We start from the raw sequence: 19,972 nt of genomic DNA on the forward strand, positions 1-19,972 counted from the left end.
GAGATCTCAGGGTCAAGAGAGGGCTATTTTTGTGTCTTGTTTTTTTAAGGCTATGCTAACACTTGTCATCTATGAAGCTATCATGTTTATATTTAGGTTTAAATGTTTCATATTTTAAGGGGAAATCTGGAATGGGGATAGGCTTCAGTTACAGTACAGTTTAAATGTTGCTATGTACAACTAATTTCTTTCTTCTTAAAAATCATTAATTATGTTTTTGAAATCTCAGAAATGTTTTTCAATTACTGACTTATCAAATTTGCATTTTGTTAAGCAATACGAGGATTCTCTCCACCACATAGAATCTGCAGTTTTGAAGAGGCAAAGGGTTTGGATAGGATCAATGAGAGAATGCCACCCCGGAAAGATGCTGTACAGCAAGATGGTTTCAATTCTCTGAACACCGCACATGCCACTGAGAACCACGGGACTGGCAACCATGGTGCCCAGTGACCCACGGCTTCCCAGGGACTCTCACATCTCGGGCCCCAAATGGACAGATCACCCGAGGAACTGGAGGGGTTGGCCAAGCTGACTGTAAATGTCACAGTCCCTCTGGAGAAACCATTGTGCTTTTGAGACCCCAGCCCCCTTCCTGGATGGAGGCTTGAGGGCCCTGGGACATGTGCTAACTGATAAGATTGGGTCATCGCTGCCAAGGTGGAGAGCAGTGAGCAAGGGGCTTGGGGCAATTTCCAGTGGAGGGCAACTACACCTCCATTTATGCTTGTGGTTCACACATTTAAGTTTACAAATGAGATTTCTTTTTCCCCTCAGTAGAATTAGATTTTGTTTTTCAACCATAACTTCAAATACAATCCTAAGAGCTAATGTGGACTTTTTTTTTTTCCCCATGAAATGTCTTTAAAGGATGAATTAGCATGGTCTTAAAATACATTTCCGAGGTTACTAAGCTGTATTTTGAATTATGGGCAAAATGCTGAGAAACCCAGTTGGCATTTAAACAAAATGCTGACCTCAGGTCTATAGTTCTTAAATGTGGCTAATTCTGTAATATAGTCTTGGTATTTTTCAATTATGAATGAAACCTATTTCTAGGCAGACTCTCTTACTTGAACACAAATCCAAAAACTAATTTAGAATCTTTCTTGCCCAGATCTTTTGAGATTTAAACCCCACAGATTTAAGAAGAAAATCTCTAAATTTCAGAATTATGAAGAATTACAGAATTACTCATTTAAGGTACTTTAAAAAGAAGTTTGTACATTGTCAAAGTAATTTTAATTCAAAACATGTCTGTAAAACTTGACGTATTTTGTGTATGCATGTTTTAATTTTGCAGATATTTAATATATAGACCTATGATGTACAGGTATGACATGTATAGGTTACCTAGATGTTATGAGAAGTTTTAGTTTATTGTGAGTACTCAAGTTGCTTATACAGCCACCAGGGTGATTTACTGCTGGCTTTCTATTATTTTATGTTTTGATGCAAAGGAAATTTTAAAATGTTCTGGAAGTGTTTTGATTAAGCAGTGCAGCATAGAAGCAATGGTTCTGCTCAGTCATTCAGATGTTAGTGGAAGCGTAAGAGTCAAGACTGCATGTTGAACATTTTCTTTTGATAGTTACAGAACTGCTTGGTTAAACTAAATGGAACCATGTGCTAATTTTACACAATTACTGACCTGTATTGACTGCCACTGCGGTTTGGTATTTACCTTTACTTTGGTGGCTTGCTTCCCTCATGCCCTGGAATACAACTCAGAGCTCCAGGCAGCGGAACCATCTATTGTTTGTTTGCCAGAAAGTGCACCCTGTATGGTCTCCTGTCTAAGTTGGAAATATTATGCATGTGCAGGACTATTCGAGTATTTTATAAACAGTAGCACACAATAAATTCCATGCATGGGCCGCTGCTCCTATCTCTGTGTTGGGTTTTATTTGGAAGATGTAGTCTGATTTGACCTTCTCCTGCAAATCAGAAAATCCAGTTAATAGAATTGGGATCTATCCTTAAGAGAAAACTATCTCCTGGATAGTTAATGCTAATTTGATGAATTAAATTCTTGTCTTCATAAATTTTGCTCTTTTTTAAAAAAAAAGTTTGATTACACTTGTTTTATATGAGTACTAGTAACTGAGCACTAGGAGAATCTGGATGCCTATTATAGGCCTAAATCTATTATTTAAAATCAGTGTTTCAGTTAACTTTTAATTGAAAGAAAATGTTGTTGTCTATAATTTTGTTACAGTAGCGTTTGGAATATATTAGATTTTTTAACAATAAGAAAAAAACGATACTGCCATTATACTCCTTTCTTCTTTGTCATAATCAAAATAAGTATAGAACTTTGCAAATTGAGGGAAATTTGCATTTTGTTCAACATTTCATAATATAACTGTATAGGAAGTTTAATTACAGTTTTCACCCATTATGAAACATTAAATTGAAATATTTATACTTGCCTAATTTTTGGTAGCAAAGAGAGCTCAAATTGTTAATCATTACAGCTTCTTGCTGTAATAGCATTTCTAAACTAAGAGCTTCACTGATATATCAAGTAGTATTAACTTCTTTAATCCTTAGGTCCATCACTAGGATTATGTATTATTTATGGAAGCATAGGTAAACATGAAGCATGATTAGCGAAGCAGAAGAATTAGGGTTAATGGTAAAAATTAAAATAAGAGGAAGAAAATAAGAGGAAGGAATGGAATTCAGAAAAAGTGGTATACATGAAGAGTGGTAGAATATTATCACCCAGTGTCTCAGATCTTTTCCTGTTTGTTGAATAGGAAGCTCTTTCTAGTCTGCCTCTTAACTAGTTTCACAATGAACTATAGAAGTATTTTTAAAGTTTTTTTTAAAACATAACTGATGATGAATGCAAGTTGTGAAAAGTTCAGATCTTCCTAAATTGTAAATTTAAATGTCTACCAGAATAGTAGTAATGTTGGTAAAATTACTATTCAATATCAAATTTTTCCTATATATCATCTCCTTTTACATTCAAAGATGACATTCTGAGTCGGAAAAGATGATCTGACTTCTTTGACCTTTTGCAGTTTAGCCATTAACAAACCTCAAAACCTTTAAATGTTTTACCAGTTAAATTTGAAATTGGCCTGAAACCTTTGCTTAAAATGAATTATCCTTATTTTATTCAGGATTTTTGCCTATTGCAACTGAATTTCCTTTTCCACAGCTATTCTACATGTTATGTAATGTTTTTGTTTTTGGTTTGGTTTTTTTTTTTTTGCATCCTTAACACTTTTCTTCCACCTTCCCTGCTTGTAGTTTGTGCTTCTGCAGTTTGAGGTTTCCTTGGAATCTACTCTCTGCATCTGTTCATATGTAGATTTATTTGCCACGGTCCAGGACCTCACTGCAGGTGGTTCTGTTCCCTAGTTTGATGATGTTCACAGAAGCAGGTAAGTGACATAGCTGGGGCCAGATGTGAGCAAAGTCAGGTCTTAGAGTCATACAGAACCATGCACTAGCAACTTGTGATAGGTTCTGGTGCTTAATAGCTCTAACTGACAAGGAGCTAGGAATGTGGAATTAAAAGTTCTCTGGATCAGCATCCATTACAGGAAGGAATGAGATATTTGAGTTGATTGTTTTCTATTTTTTTTTTCTGTTCCTAGAAATAGTGTGTTTTTAGTCATTAATACATTGCTCTTGCTTACATTAATATCCCAGAAAATTTTACCCCCCCCCCCTTTTTTTTTGCCACATCGTGTCAGTCTAACCCACGTCCCCTGCAGTGGCAGCTCAGAGTCCTAACCACTGGACCATGAGGAAAGTCACTATTCCTCTTTTAAAATCAACAGGTGGAATACCCTGATGACATCTTCTCAGAAAGTGCCTTGTTCTCTTTTCAGGGAAATTGAATTTTACAAATTAATTCTGGATGTTTCTCCTGCCACTGATTTCCCTTTGTTTACCATTGAATGACTATTTCTATTCTTCTTTTCTGGGCATTGTATTTGTACTTAAGTTGTCAAGTTAAGTTAGAGCAGTGTTATGCTAAAAAGGACTCTGGGCTTGGGAGAACCCATCCTAGGTCTAGATTGACATCTTAGAACTGTAGGAGTTCCTGTTTCTCTGTGCTAATGTGTATCAAATACTGACTTCTGAACTAACCCCCGGGGCTTATTCTTGATGTTGTGGACTGGGAGCAGAAATGCTGCCTTAGTGAGAGAGGTCCAGGGAGCAGTAGGCTTCAGCTTTCCTCAGCCTTCTTGGCCTTTGGTGAGCTTGGGAGTGTTGACAGAGTTCTGAGCCTTCTTGGCAAAGAAGGAAGGTCAAAAAGAGAGTAGTCCATGGGCAGGGGTCCAGGCCCTTGCTTGCCTCGTTAGGGAGAATTCAGTGTTGTCTGTCTGGTTGGCAGGGCACACCTAATCACAGAGATCCAGCATTTCAGCAGTTTGCAAATGAAAGTGATATGAAGGGACAGCTGCAAATCAGCCACAACCTAGATCTGAGGAGATCAAGCATTTACTTCACTTGGAAGAAAGAGAAGGAAGGAAGCTGAGGGCTTAGCAGGGTAAGTTACTTTTCCATCAACTCCTCTGCTTGCTTAGTTTATAGTTAAGTAAAGAATTTATCACCCAAGGGAGTGTTAATCACTGATTAGGCAGCTAAATGTGGTCATAATAGCAATGTTCCTAATGTATTTCTCCTTTTTCTCTTTCCCAACCCCTTTTGACGATCCCCAGTGACTAGCTTCACTTGACCTTCTCTTCCTTACCTCCCTAAAGACACTTATTGTTTGCTGGTAAATTAGAGAAAATTAGATAAGCCTCACTGGTCTGGAGATGGTGAAAAGATGAGTATGATTTGGTGAAATTTGAGTCTGTTGGTGGTAAGGAGCAGGGAAGATGGGAAACCTAGGTGTGGGAATAGGCTAGGTAATATTTTAGGGAATTATAGATGAGAAATAAGTTTTTGTAGGCCATTGAATTCATGTCTCCTCTCCAGTGCTTGGTGTTGGTGTTCTCTCTATATACTGAAAATAAATTAGAGCCCAAGTCACTGCTTTTGTTTCTCTCAGGTCAGCCCCCACCCCGCCCCCAAACTTGAAGGATCCTATATCTCATTGCAGGAAAGTTAGGACCAGGGGATCTGGGAATACAAACTCAGACATGAGCCTTTTGATATATATAGACGCAAATGCAAAGATCTGGCTCCTCATTCCCACCTTCTTACCTTCCTGCCAGAAAATTAGTCCATTTGTATCAGGAACCCACTCCAGACACAGAGGCAAGTATACCATCAAAGATTTCACCAACATCATACCTTCCCAAACTGTTTGATCCCTTGACTTCTAGTGGGTCCAAACAGTCTTCATTTGGACTTAATCCTCCATTGGAGGAAGGACCTCTCTTTGGAAAGGCAGATAAGCACTTTCTGGTCTTAATTGGCGTCTATTGCAGAATAAAGGCCTTGGTTGAATATCAGAAAGATTCTTACTACTTTTGGAATTAAGACTTGATTTCTCTCAAAAATACTTTTCCTCCATATCTATAAAGAAGATTCCATTCTTTCAAGGTTTAAGAAGGTGATGTCTTGCCAGAGGGGGCTAAGTACAGAGAGCACATAAATACTTATTCTAGAATTGCAGTGATTCTGGGATTCAGAAGAATCCCAGTGAAGCAAATGCTTGGTGATTAAAATTGGAGGGAAAAGCCAGGTCAGTTTTTGGAAATGGGGTCCTAAGGCGTGAGGGCAATTCCATCCACCCTTTAGTAAAGAGAGATGACTCTTGAATCCTAAAATAATGTACTATCTTTAGGTCTAATTTTTTCTTTATTGGTGGGAATATGGAAGATATGATATGCAGATGAGCTTAGTTATTTCTGTTTTGTGGACTTTGAAACTGTTCCTTCATTTATGCAGTGAGGGGAAAGAATACAAGGGTAGAAATGAAAGGATGAAGAGAAAGAAAGTACAAAGGAAATCAAATTAGTTCTTCCATTAGCCTGGGAACAGTGGTTTACAAGAGTCATGTTGTAAAGTGATGTGTGTTAGCTGGATGATTTGGGGAGAGTTTTTGTTTGATTGTTCTGCCACCTACATCTCAGCTGAATGAGCATTTTCCCCAATAGAACAGGTCCAGAAGGATTCAGTGTTAGATCATTTTTGGAGCAGAACACAATTCTTGATTTGAACTTTAATAGTTAACTCATTCATAGTAAAACCAGCCACTGTCAGCATTGTCATATCCTGTCATTTCCCTGTACCTACAGGCATTTTTATCTGGGGAGCAAAACAACTTTTTAGCTTCAAAAGCTCTTATAGATACCTTTCTTTTTTTTTTTTTTAATTGAGGTAAAGTTCACATAACAAAATTAATCCTTTTACAATGAGCAATTAAATGACATTTAGTACATTCACATTATTGTGCAACCATCACCTCTATCTAGTTCTAAAACATTTTCGTCATTTCCCCCCAAAACACCTATAACCATTAAGCAGTTATTCCTCATTCCTCCTTTCACCCAGCCCTTGGCAACCATGGATCTGCTTTCTGTCTTTGGATTTACCTATTCTTGCTACTTCATAAAATTGGAATCATATAATGTGTTGATTTATATCTGGCTTCTTTCGCTTAGCATAATTTGTCCACACTGTAGCATGTATCAGTATCCATTTCTTTTAATGGCTGAATTTATATGTATGTGTGTGTATGTGTGTATGTATATGTCTCCCAGTTTGTTTATTCATTCATCTTTTGGTGACCTTTAGTTTGTTTCTACCTTTTGACTATTGTGAATAGTGCTGCTATTGCCATTTGTGTATAGGCATTTGTTTGTGTGCAGGTATTCAGTTATTTTGAGTATATACCTAGGAGTGAAATTGCTGAGTCATATGGTAATTCTATATTTAACTTTTTGCAGAGCTGCCATGCTGTTTTGCAAAGCAGCTGCACCATTTGTCTTTCTACGATCAGTGCAGGAAGGTTCTGGATTTTCCATATCCTCACCAACACTTTTGTTAATTTCTAGTATTTTGATAATAGCCATCCTAGTGGGAATGAGAAGGAAATGGCAACCCACTCCAGTATTCTTGCCTGGAGAATCCCAGGGATGGGGGAGCCTGGCAGGCTGCCGTCTATGGGGTCGCACAGAGTCGGACACGACTGAAGCAACCTAGCAGCAGCAGTGGGAGTGAAGTGTTGTCTCACAGTTTTGATTAGTCTTTGATTAGTGATGTTTAGCATCATATGCTTATTGGCAATTTGTATATTTTCTTTGGAGAACTATTCAAGACTTTTGCCCAGTTTTAATTGAGCTGTTTGTTGAGTTTTAGAAGTTCTTCACATATTCAGGATATTAATCTCTCATCAGATATGTGATTTACAAATATTCTTTCCCATTCTGTGGATTGTCATTTCACTCTGTCCTTTGATGCACAAAAGTTTTAAAATTTTGATGCAGTCCAAGTTATCTTTTTTATTTTATTGCTTGAGCTTTTTGTGTCATATTCAAGAGCTTGCCAAATCCAATATCATGAAATTTTTCTCCTGTGTTCTTCTAAGATTTTGTAGTTTTATCTCTTACAGTTAGGTCTTTACACTTAATTAAACTCAAACCATTCTAGTTCCTCAGTTCCCAGAATTTTCCCATCTACATTTGTTATGCTCATACTCTTCTTTGTGCTTAGAATTCCTCTTTCTCTGTATTTGTATATTCAAAACATCACCATACTTAATGCTGTATTCCAACTGCTACCTGCTTTATGAAATCTGCCTGTAGCTTACCAACTGAAGAGACACTCTTCTGATCTCCCATTAGTGCTTTTAGTTTCATTTTTCTTGTAAGATTTATACACTGCCTTTTGTTATAGTTTACAACCCTTCTATAAGACATTTAAATGTTCAGTATATTTTTTTCACATTTGTTTCTGTTATGGTATTTTGTGAATGATTTTATCTGTTTATCAGTAAGTATTTATTGCATGAATGGGTGTTTTAATTTTTTCCAATATAGTCTCATGATTTCATTTCCTCAGTCCTTGTAAAAGGAATAGAAGAAGACAGGCCAGGAAAGGAGGATTTCACAGAGTTCTCACTAGGTAGTTGGTCAGTGTGGGCTTGGTTGTACTTCAGAACTCATCTCTTTAGGTGATTTTCCTAATACTATGTATAATTTGCTCCAGCTGTGTAACTCAGCATTGTAAGTGCTGTTGCTCATTTTATATCCATTTGATTTCTACTTTTGGGTTTATTGCTTATAAATGTGATGATACGTCTTTTAAAATGAACGTTTTCCTTCTCCAACTAGATTAGATTGATTATTTCTCCAATTACATGGTAGTTTTGGACAACCAAAACCTTTCTTTGCTTTTTCCTCTATTTTAAGTTGATTTTTAGGAACACACTAATAGCATATGAATATATTCTTTGTATAAGAAGTCACACATTGCAAATAAGTCTAAAGTTCATTGACCTAGTTCCCATTGCAGGGCCTTTGTCCCTTCTCAGAGGAAAAATAACTGTTATCAGTTTTATATGAGCCATCCCAGACTTTTTCTGAGCATCTGTGTTATATATAGAACTTCATGTATAACACATATATGCATAATTATATTCACATAGAATAAATTCTGTTTTTACAACTGCATGTGGTGATCAATAATCAGTAGATATGAAATAAATGTTACTGTTACCTGGGCCTGAGAGACTAGAATGACAAGTAAAAGGTCAAACATACGAAAACACATCATGTGTGTCCAGCTTACAAACTTCCATTCCATATCTGTTCTACATGTAGTCCCCAGGTATTGGACAAGCCATGGCTCCACGGTCCCAACGACGAAGGCACAAGAAATCCCCCTCCTCAGTGGCTCCTGTGGTTGAGACCCCACCTACAGTTGTGGCTCCTGTGCCTCTGAACCTCGCTAAACCTGGCCCTAGCATTGATACACTTGGCTTCTTCTTCTTGGAGAATAATGTTCCTGGCCTATCCCAGCTGATCCTTCAAAAACTGAACATGAAAAGCTATGAAGAATACAAGTGAGTGACTAGCTCTGTGCAAGAGTGATATGTTGTCTCTGGCAGAAGGTGGAGAGGAGGTGTAGCTTGGGAAACATGGGGTATTTGCAATGAGGGATTTTCTCATCCCAAATTGTGCCGGTTTTATTACTATAAAAGAAACATAATTTGCTTAAATGAGAAATGATGGGAGTAGGAGAGGTGAAAATGTATAGAAGTCAGGGTAGGTATCATGAGAACTGCTGGAGATATTTTTCCTGTTGCCATACCTTCTCCATACTGTACTCTGCAGGTTGGTGCTAGACGGGGGTACTCCAGTGTCAGGCTTTGGATGTCGATCCCTTGAAGAAATGTTCCAGAAGATGGAAGACACATTCCGATTCTGTGCTTACTGTAAAGCACTCCCTAGTGGCCTTTCAGACTCCAGGGTCCTCCGGCACTGCAAAAGGTGATTAGTCAGGAGCTGGTTGGGGAGACTTCTGGAATGATCCTGTTCTAAGACTTCATTGCAGAAAGAAAGGTCTGAGACTTATAAGACCTTTCTACATTTCAGACCTTCATAACTTTAAGTTCATTCCTCATTTTGTCTGATCTAGGCCACAGAGAAATTAGAAAAGAGTTGCTTATAAGGTTCATGTTTATTTTGGTATGCGGAGATTAGACAGAGAGGAGAATATAATCCTTTCTACCTCTCTTCTCTTGAGTACTTAAGTATTAAGACCATATATGTTCTGAAGAGGTTGGGGCCACATCTGTGATAACAGGGCAGCTATAAATTCCTGGTGGGCTTTCTTCCCCCTCCCCCGATAAGAGATGTAAAAAGTTAGTTCTAGATAGAGGCTGAAGTGTCACTCTGATCCAAGAGAAAAATTGTATTCCCACACTCTCCTTCCTCCTCTGCCAAACATAGTCCCCAAATTTGGTGCAGCAGCTGTCGTTCCTATCCCTACCTTCCTCATCCAGTGATCTTTCTTCCTAGGTGCGGAAATAGCAGTTCCCTTCCCCAGGCGTCCCCCATTCACCTATGAGGTATAGGAACATCTATTTCTGGGGCTCATTCTCTCAGGTGCAGAAATGTCTATTACTGTGGTCCAGAGTGCCAGAGGTCAGACTGGCCAGCACACAGGAAGGTTTGTCAAGAACTGCGTCTTGTAGCTGTGGACCGTCTCATGGAATGGCTTCTGGTCACAGGTAGAGTGACGGTATTGGAAACTCTGCCATAATGGTCATATGAAAGCATGTTGTTTAAAAAAAAAAAAAAAAAGGAGGAACCGAATGGGACAGGGGAGTGGGGTAGCAGTTGTGACAGGTTGGGAGAATGAACATGGAGGGAATATTGAAGGCAGGAAAAGATTAGATCACTTCTTATTCCTTCTTTCCCACAGGTGATTTTGTCCTACCCTCAGGACCTTGGTCATGGCTGACTGAAGTTGTACAAGGTTGGGACACCTGGTTTTCTATGCGACGTTTACAGCTAGATGATACACTGGATGCTGTGCTTGAAAGTCAGGCCATGACCACCCTGTGGGCTAGTGTAAGACGGCCAAGACCAGACCCAGATGTCCTGAAGGGCTCTTTGAAGCGGTTGCTGACAGATGTCTTGTCACGGCCCTTGACACTGGGCTTTGGGCTTCGGGCCTTGGGAATAAATGTTGGGAAAGTTGGGGGAAGCACAGTGCACGTGGTTGGTGCTTCTCATGCAGAGACATTCCTCACTCGCCCTGGGGACTATGATGAGCTTGGCTACATGTTTCCTGGACACCTTGGCCTCCATGTAATCATGGTGGGTGTAGATGTGGCTGCTGGCTTTTCACAGAGCACCTCAGCTTCACTCCTGGAACCTGGCACCGTCCAGCTTAGTGGCCATAGGGCCCTCTATCATGACTTCTGGGAGGAGCAGATAGAGACTGGGCAGATAGCCCATCCAGATTTGGTGGTGGCATTCCATCCAGGTAAGAGCCATTGGTTTGGGGGAATAAGGGGTCAGTCCTCTGGGAGTTTTCTATCCTGGCCCTTGTACTTTTAGAGCCCTCTTCATTGGATCAGTTAAGCATAATGAAGACCCTGTTTGATCATTATGTGCTTTATTTCGGTTCATAATTTTCTTTTGAAGAATCTAGGGTAGGTGATGGTGGTAGATGAGCATTGGAGGTGAGCTAGGCGAGGGGTGGACACAGTTATAGAACTATGTTGTTTGTTTGGGGTCTATCTTTGCGTTTCCCCTTTCTGTTCCCATCTTATTTTGTTCCATAGGTTTCCATGCTTCCCCGGACTTGATGGAGGCTTGGCTGCCCACCCTTTTGCTACTTCGTGATTATGAGATCCCTACAATGATTACTGTTTACAGGTTTTGACTTCTTTTCTTTGTGGTACCTCCCTAATTCACTCACACCTCTATAGATAAGCTCATTTCTCTCCCCCTTGCTTATCTTTTGCCTTCTGGTGAGGATTTTCTTCCTTCACATACTTGGCTTTCTTATCCCTTCAAAGTGCTATGCTAATTAATTGAGCAGGTAGTATAGACATTCGGGAGTGGGGTGGCCATTGCCTTAGTCCGGCCTTAGATAATTTTGGGGGTTAATGGGCAGTTCTTCTATCTTTTTCATAATCTGCAGAGCAACTTTTTTTTCTTTGTCTTCCATAGCCATCAGGAGTTGGCAGCCTCGTTGCAGATTTTGGTGGACCTGGATATACACATCACAGCCTATGGAGCTAACCCTTTTGCATCCCTTAAACCTGAACAGGTCTACTCCAACCCCAACAAGCAGCCAGTTTACTGCAGTGCCTACTATATCATGTTTCTTGGAAGCTCCTGCCAGCTGGATAAGAGGCAATTGGAAGAGAAAGCAAATGGCAGGGTATAATTAGCTGAGCCAGATCATGACTGAATGTCTAGAAAATGGAGAGGCTGTGATGAAATACCTGCTGATGCCAGATTGTTGCCGACTTTCAAATCTACTATATCGTAAACCTAATTCACTTGTCTGGGTAGATTCTAAGCTGAATGGGAGCTCCTGTATGATGTGACTCATTTCTAAGAGGTTAGCCACACGTTGCTTCTAGAGACAAGATTCTACATTTAGTGTATGGCAAAAGGCCCTCATATCAACTTTATAAAGTTCTGAACAGTTTCCTTCGTGAGAAAGTTATACCTTTTGACTTGAACCACATGGCACCAAGGAGAAGAACGGCACGTTGCTCTTTTGAAAAAGACTTTCTTCTTATACAGCAGTTTGGGCTAAAAAAAAGGCAGATGTCTTAATGACTTGAAGTGGTGGGAGAAAGAGCAATTCAGAGAAGTGGTTGGGAGCATGGGGGAGGTTGTGAAGACTGGCAAATTGTTCTACTTCCTGGCTTTTTCAAGATATATTTCTCATTTTCCTGTTTCTTTTGAGGACTTCTAACTTCAGAATCCCAGGGACAGAGGAGACTAGTGGGCTACCGTCTGTGGGGTCGCACAGTCGGACACAACTGAAGCGACTTAGCAGAAGCAGCAACTTTAGAGCAACTTTTTGCCCTTGTGTTGTATTTTAGATATCCCAGGGTGTATCTGTATATACTGCAGTTTGTTATCACTTGGTCTACACCACAATAAATTCAGTTTGGGGCTTCTTAAATCACTTGTCTTATCTTATTTCCTATTCACTGGCAAGTGTTACTTGTCTACATAGACCATCTCAAGATTGGAGTTTTCTCTCTTGCCAAAGGAGTGGTTAACATCAGCTCTCTTTTTAGGCCTGTCACTGTACCACACCCTGTCTGTTGTCATCCATTTCTTATCACACTCTCAAGATTAGGATATTCCCTAAGTATTCATTTCTACAACTTGTTAAGACCTCAGCCTCTCCACTTGTATCTAGAATATTATATAGAACTCTTACAATTCAATAATAAAAGGACAAAAACCTCAATTTAAAAATGGGACAGTGATCTGAATAGATGTTTCTCCAAAGATACAGATGATCAATAAGGACATGAAAAGATGCTCAACATCATTAGTCATCTGGAAATACAAATCAAAAGAAATTTGTATTTGTACAATAAAAAAAAAAGCACTTCTTTTGCAAGGATAACAATAAAAAAGATAGGTGTTAATGAGGATGTAGAGAAATTGCAACCCTCATACACTACTTGTAGGGATGTAAAATTGTGCAGCTACTTTGGAAAACAGTCTGGCAGTTTCTCAAGAAGTTAAATATTGAGTTACCATTTGATCCAGCTATTCTGCTCCTAGGTGTGTACTCATGAGAAATGAAAACATTTGTGCACAAATGTTCATAGCATTATTCATAATAGCCAAAAGGTAAAAATAACCCAAGTGTCCATGAACTTGTGAATAGATAAAATGTGGTATGTGCATATAATGAAATATTTGGCCATGCTGGGAAGGGTTGAGGGCAGGAGAAGAGGGTGACAGAGGATGAGATGGTTGGATAGCATCATCAACTCAATGGACATGAGTCTGAGCAAACTCCAAGAGATAGTGAAGGACAAGGAAGCCTGGTATGCTGCAGTCCATGGGGTTGCAAAGAGTTGGACATGATTCAGTGATTGAATAACCAGAATGAAGTACTAATTCATGCTTCACATGGATGAACTTTGAAAACACGTTCATCCATCATGTTAAGTGAAAAGCCAGTCATAAAAGACTACATATAGTCTGAGTGCATTTATATAAAATGTTTAGAGTAGGGAAATCTGTGGAAACAAAGTAGATTAGTGGCAGCATAAGATGACTGATGAGAGTATTGAGGACGATGGATAAAACATATGGGGTTTATTTTTGGGGGTGATGGAACAACTCTATATTGAAAACCATTAAACTGTACACTTGGTATCAGTGAAGTAAAATGAAGCTGTTACCAAAAAACAGTTTTCTAAATCAGAGTGTAAAAGTGAGAATATTTGTTAAGTGCTTAACACAGTGCCTAGCACATAGTATGTATTTAATAAATGGTAGCTATTACTGAATACATACCACTTTAAATTTTATTCAGTAACATAAATAGATTGAATTTATTGTGCAAGATGGCTTGACAGAGGGAAATATGGGTTGGAATGCCATTTTTATGGTTCAGATTATGTACATGTGAGCTAAAGTCGTTTATAGAAGGTATACAAAGGTAATTTCTAGCTGTAATGAGAAAAGCAAATAGGTAAAGAATGATATTTTGTAGCTAGAACATGTAAGTAAAATATATAGGGCTTCATTACTGATTGTTATGTGTGAAGTGTGATACAGTTAAGAGTCTAATCAGGAGACAGAAACTACATAGCAATGGGTGACACAAAAATTTCCAAGTTAACAATGGTGATGACAGTATATGAAAGTGCCTTCAGTTCAGTTCAGTCGCTCAGTCGTGTCCGACTCTGCGACTCCATGAATCGCAACACGCCAGGCCTCCCTGTCCATCACCAACTCCCAGAGTTCACTCAGATTCACGTCCATCGAATCAGTGATGCCATTCAGCCGTCTCATCCTCTGTCGTCCCCTTCTCCTCCTGCCCCCAATCCCTCCCAGCATCACAGTCTTTTCCAATGAGTCAACTCTTCGCATGAGGTGGCCAAAGTACTGGAGTTTCAGCTTCAGCATCATTCCCTCCAAAGAAATCCCAGAGCTGATCTTCAGAATAGACTGGTTGGATCTTCTTGCAGTCCAAGGGACTCTCGAGAGTCTTCTCCAACACCACAGTTCAAAAGCATCAATTCTTTGGCGCTCAGCTTTCTTCACAGTCCAATTCTCACATCCATACATGACCACAGGAAAAACCATAGCCTTGACTAGACGGACCTTTGTTGGCAAAGTAATGTCTCTGCTTTTGAATATGCTATCTAGGTTGGTCAACTTTTCTTCCAAGGAGTAAGCGTCTTTTAATTTCATGGTTGCAGTCACCATCTGCAGTGATTTTGGAGCCCCCAAAAATAAAGTCTGACACTGTTTCCACTGTTTCCCCATCTATTTCCCATGAAGTGATGGGACCAGATGCCATGATCTTAGTTTTCTGAATGTTGAGCTTTAAGCCAACTTTTTCACTCTCCTCTTTGACCTTCATCAAGAGGCTCTTCAGTTCCTCTTCACTTTCTGCCATAAGGATGGTATCATCTGCATATCTGAGGTTGATATTTCTCCCGGCAATCTTGATTCCAGCTTGTGCTGCTTCCAGCCCAGCGTTTCTCATGATGTACTCTGCATATAAGTTAAATAAGCAGGGTGACAATATACAGCCTTGATGTACTCCTTTTCCTATTTGGAACCAGTCTGTTGTTCCATGTCCAGTTCTAACTGTTGCTTCCTGACCTGCATATAGGGTTCTTAAGAGGCAGGTCAGGTGGTCTGGTATTCCCAACTCTTTCAAATAGCTGTGAAAAGAAGAGAAGCGAAAAGCAAAGGAGAAAAGGAAAGATATAAGCATCTGAATGCAGAGTTTCAAAGAATATCAAGAAGAGATAAGAAAGCCTTCCTCAGCGATCAATGCAAAGAAATAGAGGAAAACAACAGAATGGGAAAGACTAGAGATCTCTTCAAGAAAATTAGAGACACAAAGGGAACATTTCATGCAATGATGAGCTCGATAAAGGACAGAAATAGTATGAACCTAACAGAAGATATTAAGAAGAGGTGGCAAGAATACACAGAAGAACTGTACAAAAAAGATCTTCATGACCCAGATAATCACGATGGTGTGATCACTCACCTAGAGCCAGACATCCTGGAATGTGAAGTCAAGTGGGCCTTAGAAAGCATCACTACAAACAAAGCTAGTGGAGGTGATGGAATTCCAGTTGAGCTATTTCAAATCCTGAAAGAAGATGCTGTGAAAGTGCTGCACTCAATATGCCAACAAATTTGGAAAACTCAGCAGTGGCCACAGGACTGGAAAAGGTCAGTTTTCATTCCAATTCCAAAGAAAGGCAAATGTCAGTTTTCATTCCAATCCCAAAGAAAGGCAAATGTCAAAGAATGCTCAAACTACCGCACAATTGCACTCATCTCACATGCTAGTAAAGTAATGCTCAAAATTCTCCAAGCCAGGCTTCAGCAATACATGAACCGTGAACTTCCAGATGTTCAAGCTGGTTTTAGAAAAGGCAGAGGAACCAGAGATCAAATTGCCAACATCTGCTGGATCATCAAAAAAGCAAGAGAGCTCCAGAAAAACATCTATTTCTGTTTTATTGACTATGCCAAAGCCTTTGACTGTGTGGATCACAATAAACTGTGGAAAATGCCTTCACTTCATGCTAAATGCTGAGGATTCTAAGTTTGCTTTTGCCCTTAAAGTGTGTACAGTTTGCTAGGAGAAGACTGACAAAAGCAGGAGCAATATAATGAGTTATATTTTCTAAAATCAGTATATGAAGTAAATCTGTATTTTCAAAACTACATTGAAATTCCCTTAGGATAACACTCTTGTGGATTCCAACATATCTTTCTCTCAACAAGTATTGGAAAAAAAACTTTAGTTGATCACTGGGTGAAATAATTGGCTTGAGTTTGGGGGTCCCTGTTGTAGTCAACGAAGGATTTATTGAAAATTTATTTCTAGTCACTAGAGATAGCCCTGTTCTTAAGGAGCTTACATTCTGAGGGCAGCAGAGGAAGATGACGAATAGTAAACACAGAACTTGATCTGCTTTTAAGTGCTACAAAGAAAATTAAATAGGGTAATCAGTGTGTTTAACTGGTGGTGGTGTTAGTGGCAGTGGGGCTACTTACGCTACAGTGTTCAGGGAATACATACCTTTCTGAGGAGATGGATGATATTTGAGATATACAATGGAGAACATTCTAAGTAGGAGCAGTAACAAGTGCAAAGATCCTGAGAATGTCTGGTGTGTTTGGCCATAAAGCTTGTATGTTTAGACTGAAGGTCATTTTGATCAGAGTTTACTGCTTGAAAAGGTAGATGAAGAGGGATGAAGTCAGCAAGGTAGGCAGGGGCCAGATTATATGGGGCGTAATAGACTGTGGCTATTTGAGTTTGGATTTTATTCTGCTTTCAGTGGGAAGCTAGTAGAGTTTAATCAAAGAAATTATATGATCAAATCCATTATTTAGGAAGATCAGTCTAACTCAAGGAGTTTCTTAATGTCAACATTACTGACATTTCAGGCTGAATAATTCTTTGTTGTAAGAGGGAGCCCAGTGCACTGTAGAATGTAACATCTTTGGCATCTCCCCACTGATTCTAGTAAAACCCTTCTGGTTGTGACCAAAACATCTCCCAACTTCACCGAATGTCCCACTGGGGATAAAATTACTGTTCTGTCTGTACAAAAGCTGTGTGTTTTTAAGAATATTCACATTTAGTTCCATGCAGTCACTCAGTCATGTCCGACTCTTTGCGACCCCATGAATCACAGCACACCAGGCCTCCCTGTCCATCACCAACTCCCGGAGTTCACTCACACTCACATCCATCGAGTCAGTGATGCCATCCAGCCATCTCATCCTCTATTGTCCCCTTCTCCTCCTGCCCCCAATCCCTCCCAACATCACAGTCTTTTCCAATGAGTCAACTCTTTGCATGAGGTGGCCAAAGTACTGGAGTTTCAGCTTTAGCATCATTCCTTCCAAAGAAATCCCAGGGCTGATCTCCTTCAGAATGGACTGGTTGGATCTCCTTGCAGTCCAAGGGACTCTCAAGAGTCTTCTCCAACACCACAGTTCAAAAGGATCAATTCTTTGGCGCTCAGCCTTCTTCACGGTCCAACTCTCACATCCATACATGACCACAGGAAAAACCATAGCCTTGACTAGATGGACCTTAGTCGGCAAAGTAATGTCTCTGCTTTTGAATATGCTGTCTAGGTTGGTCATAACTTTTCTTCCAAGGAGTAAGCGCCTTTTAATTTCATGGCTGCAGTCACCATCTGCAGTGATTTTGGAGCCCAAAAAATAAAGTCTGACACTGTTTCCACTGTTTCCCCATCTATTTCTCATGAAGCGATGGGACCAGATGCCATGTTCTTTGTTTTCTGAATATTGAGCTGTAAGCCAACTCATATTCACATTAGGAGAAGCAAAATGGCTTCTGTTTCACATGAACTCTGGAGCAATTGATGACCTTCAGAGGTGTTTTGTTTTGTTTTTGCTAAGTTTATGTGGTTAAATACAGGTAAGGTAAATGTATGCTATGACTACTGTTAAATGTGCCATAGCAAATATCTACAAAAGGTTTAGTTGGGTGCACAAAGGGAGTCTACCCAAGAGAAGGTAAGGAAAAGGTCAGGAAAAGCTGCTTGAGGCAGGAAGGAGATGGGTGATCTTTGAATTGAATCTTAATAGATTCATAATTGTTGGAAGGCATGCAGTGCTTTCTAGGGAGAGGCAGTATGAAGAAAGGACCTTTGATCCTAGAAGGCCTTGTCAGGAAAGAAGGATGAACTGAAAGGATGAAGTGGAAAATCCAGCAGTACTGCGTGAGTAGGCTAGTGGATGTTTGGGCCTATAGCTCAGGGAAGTGGGCTGGAAATAGGCTTGGAAAATAAGTTCTCGAGGTGATAGGGCAGAGGGAAGGGTAGGGATGAGATCAGCAAGGTATTAATAGTAATATAGAGCAAAGAGAAGTAAGGACACCCTTGTTATGGAATGCTGAGATTCCAGAGGTCTCCAGGCAGACTGGGCGAAAAGGCCCAATGTTTGCCAGACAGACTGGTGGGAGCTGGGAAATTAATGCTGGGTTCCCAGAAAGTTGTGCAGTATTGTTTAAATTTTGGCAGTGACCTTTCTCAAGTACCTTACATTTCATCCCTGTTTTAGGGCCATGCATATTTTGCCCTTCCCACTTAAAAATTTCATCTACCCTATCCCACCCCCATGAGGAAGCCTTGGATAGTTCTCGAAGTTTAGTGTGCATAGACCCACCTTGAGGACTTGTGAAAACAAACTGCCAGGCTTCACCTCTAAACTCGAGGTGAATTAATTCAGAAGGTCAAAGGTGGAGCCTAATAATTTGTGGTTCTAACGTTTCCAGGAAATGTGGCAGCTGTCAGTCTGGGGGCCACAGTTTGAGAACCACCGTAAAAGGTAGCCAGCTGTCTTTTTGTTGCTTTGGAATATAAACTTTCTGGCTATGGTTTTTCCTGTGGTCATGTATGGATGTGAGAGTTGGACTGTGAAGAAGGCTGAGCGCCGAAGAATTGATGCTTTTGAACTGTGGTGTTGGAGAAGACTCTTGAGAGTCCCTTGGACTGCAAGGAGATCCAGTTCCAACCAGTCCATTCTGAAGGAGATCAGCCCTGGGATTTCTTTGGAAGGAATGATGCTAAAGCTGAAACTCCAGTACTTTGGCCACCTCATGCAAAGAGTTGACTCATTGGAAAAGACTGATGCTGGGAGGGATTGGGGGCAGGAGGAGAAGGGGACGATAGAGGATGAGATGGCTGGATGGCATCACTGACTCGATGGATGTGAGTGTGAGTGAACTCCGGGAGTAGGTGATGGACAGGGAGGCTTGGCATGCTGCGATGGGACACGACTGAGCGACTGAACTAACTAATGAGTTTAAAATACTGCTCTGGGCCTTGAAATGGCCTCCAATGTTTAATGCTAGTGTGTGTGTAATTCGATAGGGCTCTGGTGTGAGGTGAGCCTAGAATCACCTATCAACTCCCTTCTGGAGTGGTTTTGATTAATGAATCTCGTGTTCCCACTATTTAGGATCCCCATGAATATTCATTTCACAAGGCACTATTAAAAGACACCATTCTTGTCCTTAGAAGATAACCAGAGAGGACTGCACATCAGGCAGAGAGGCTGCCCCTGGTCTCCAGTCTCGAGGCTTCTGCCGCCCTCCACTGAAGGGGCTCCAGGATGCCTCAGAACCGCCTCAGTTTCCCAAATGGCTTGAGACAGCCCAGAAGGAACTGTGATAAAACTGGCTGGTGCGCCCGAAGGGACCTCCTCCTTGCAGGTGGAGCGGCGACGCGGGGTCGAAGGGAACGCTCAAGCCGGGGTCCCAAAGGTCGCCCGCACGGGCCCCCGCCGGCACCGCCCTGTCCTAC

At 40.4% G+C, this 19,972-nt stretch overlaps 2 protein-coding genes across 11 annotated transcripts in view; both read left to right on the plus strand.

The window, feature by feature from the left end:
* Window positions 1-1,888, plus strand: part of PPP3CB (protein phosphatase 3 catalytic subunit beta) — a 47,419-nt gene extending 45,531 nt beyond the window's left edge. For all 9 annotated transcript variants that reach the window (XM_040242455.1, XM_040242456.1, XM_040242452.1 and 6 more), the window contains one exon: window positions 275-1,888. Coding sequence is in view for 7 of the 9 variants with exons in the window: in XM_040242452.1 (XP_040098386.1) it covers window positions 275-453 (179 nt within the window). In the remaining 2 variants the exon portion in view is untranslated. The remainder of the gene's footprint in view (window positions 1-274) is intronic.
* A 541-nt stretch (window positions 1,889-2,429) lies between these two features.
* On the plus strand, window positions 2,430-12,582 carry MSS51 (MSS51 mitochondrial translational activator). Of its 2 annotated transcripts, XM_040242466.1 has the most exons (8): window positions 3,779-3,800; window positions 4,361-4,516; window positions 8,745-8,986; window positions 9,258-9,413; window positions 10,032-10,156; window positions 10,351-10,917; window positions 11,219-11,312; window positions 11,610-12,582. In XM_040242466.1, the coding sequence occupies exons 3-8, from the start codon at window positions 8,766-8,768 to the stop codon at window positions 11,827-11,829; spliced, it is 1,383 nt and encodes a 460-aa protein (XP_040098400.1). In that variant the 5' UTR covers window positions 3,779-3,800; window positions 4,361-4,516; window positions 8,745-8,765; the 3' UTR covers window positions 11,830-12,582. The 2 variants fall into 2 exon arrangements, with proteins under 2 accessions (XP_040098399.1, XP_040098400.1); XM_040242465.1 differs by having other exon boundaries at window positions 2,430-4,516.
* The last annotated feature ends 7,390 nt before the right edge of the window (window positions 12,583-19,972 follow it).

Source organism: Oryx dammah, unplaced genomic scaffold, assembly GCF_014754425.2.
Source record: "Oryx dammah isolate SB20612 unplaced genomic scaffold, SCBI_Odam_1.1 HiC_scaffold_6, whole genome shotgun sequence".
NCBI lineage: Eukaryota > Metazoa > Chordata > Mammalia > Artiodactyla > Bovidae > Oryx > Oryx dammah.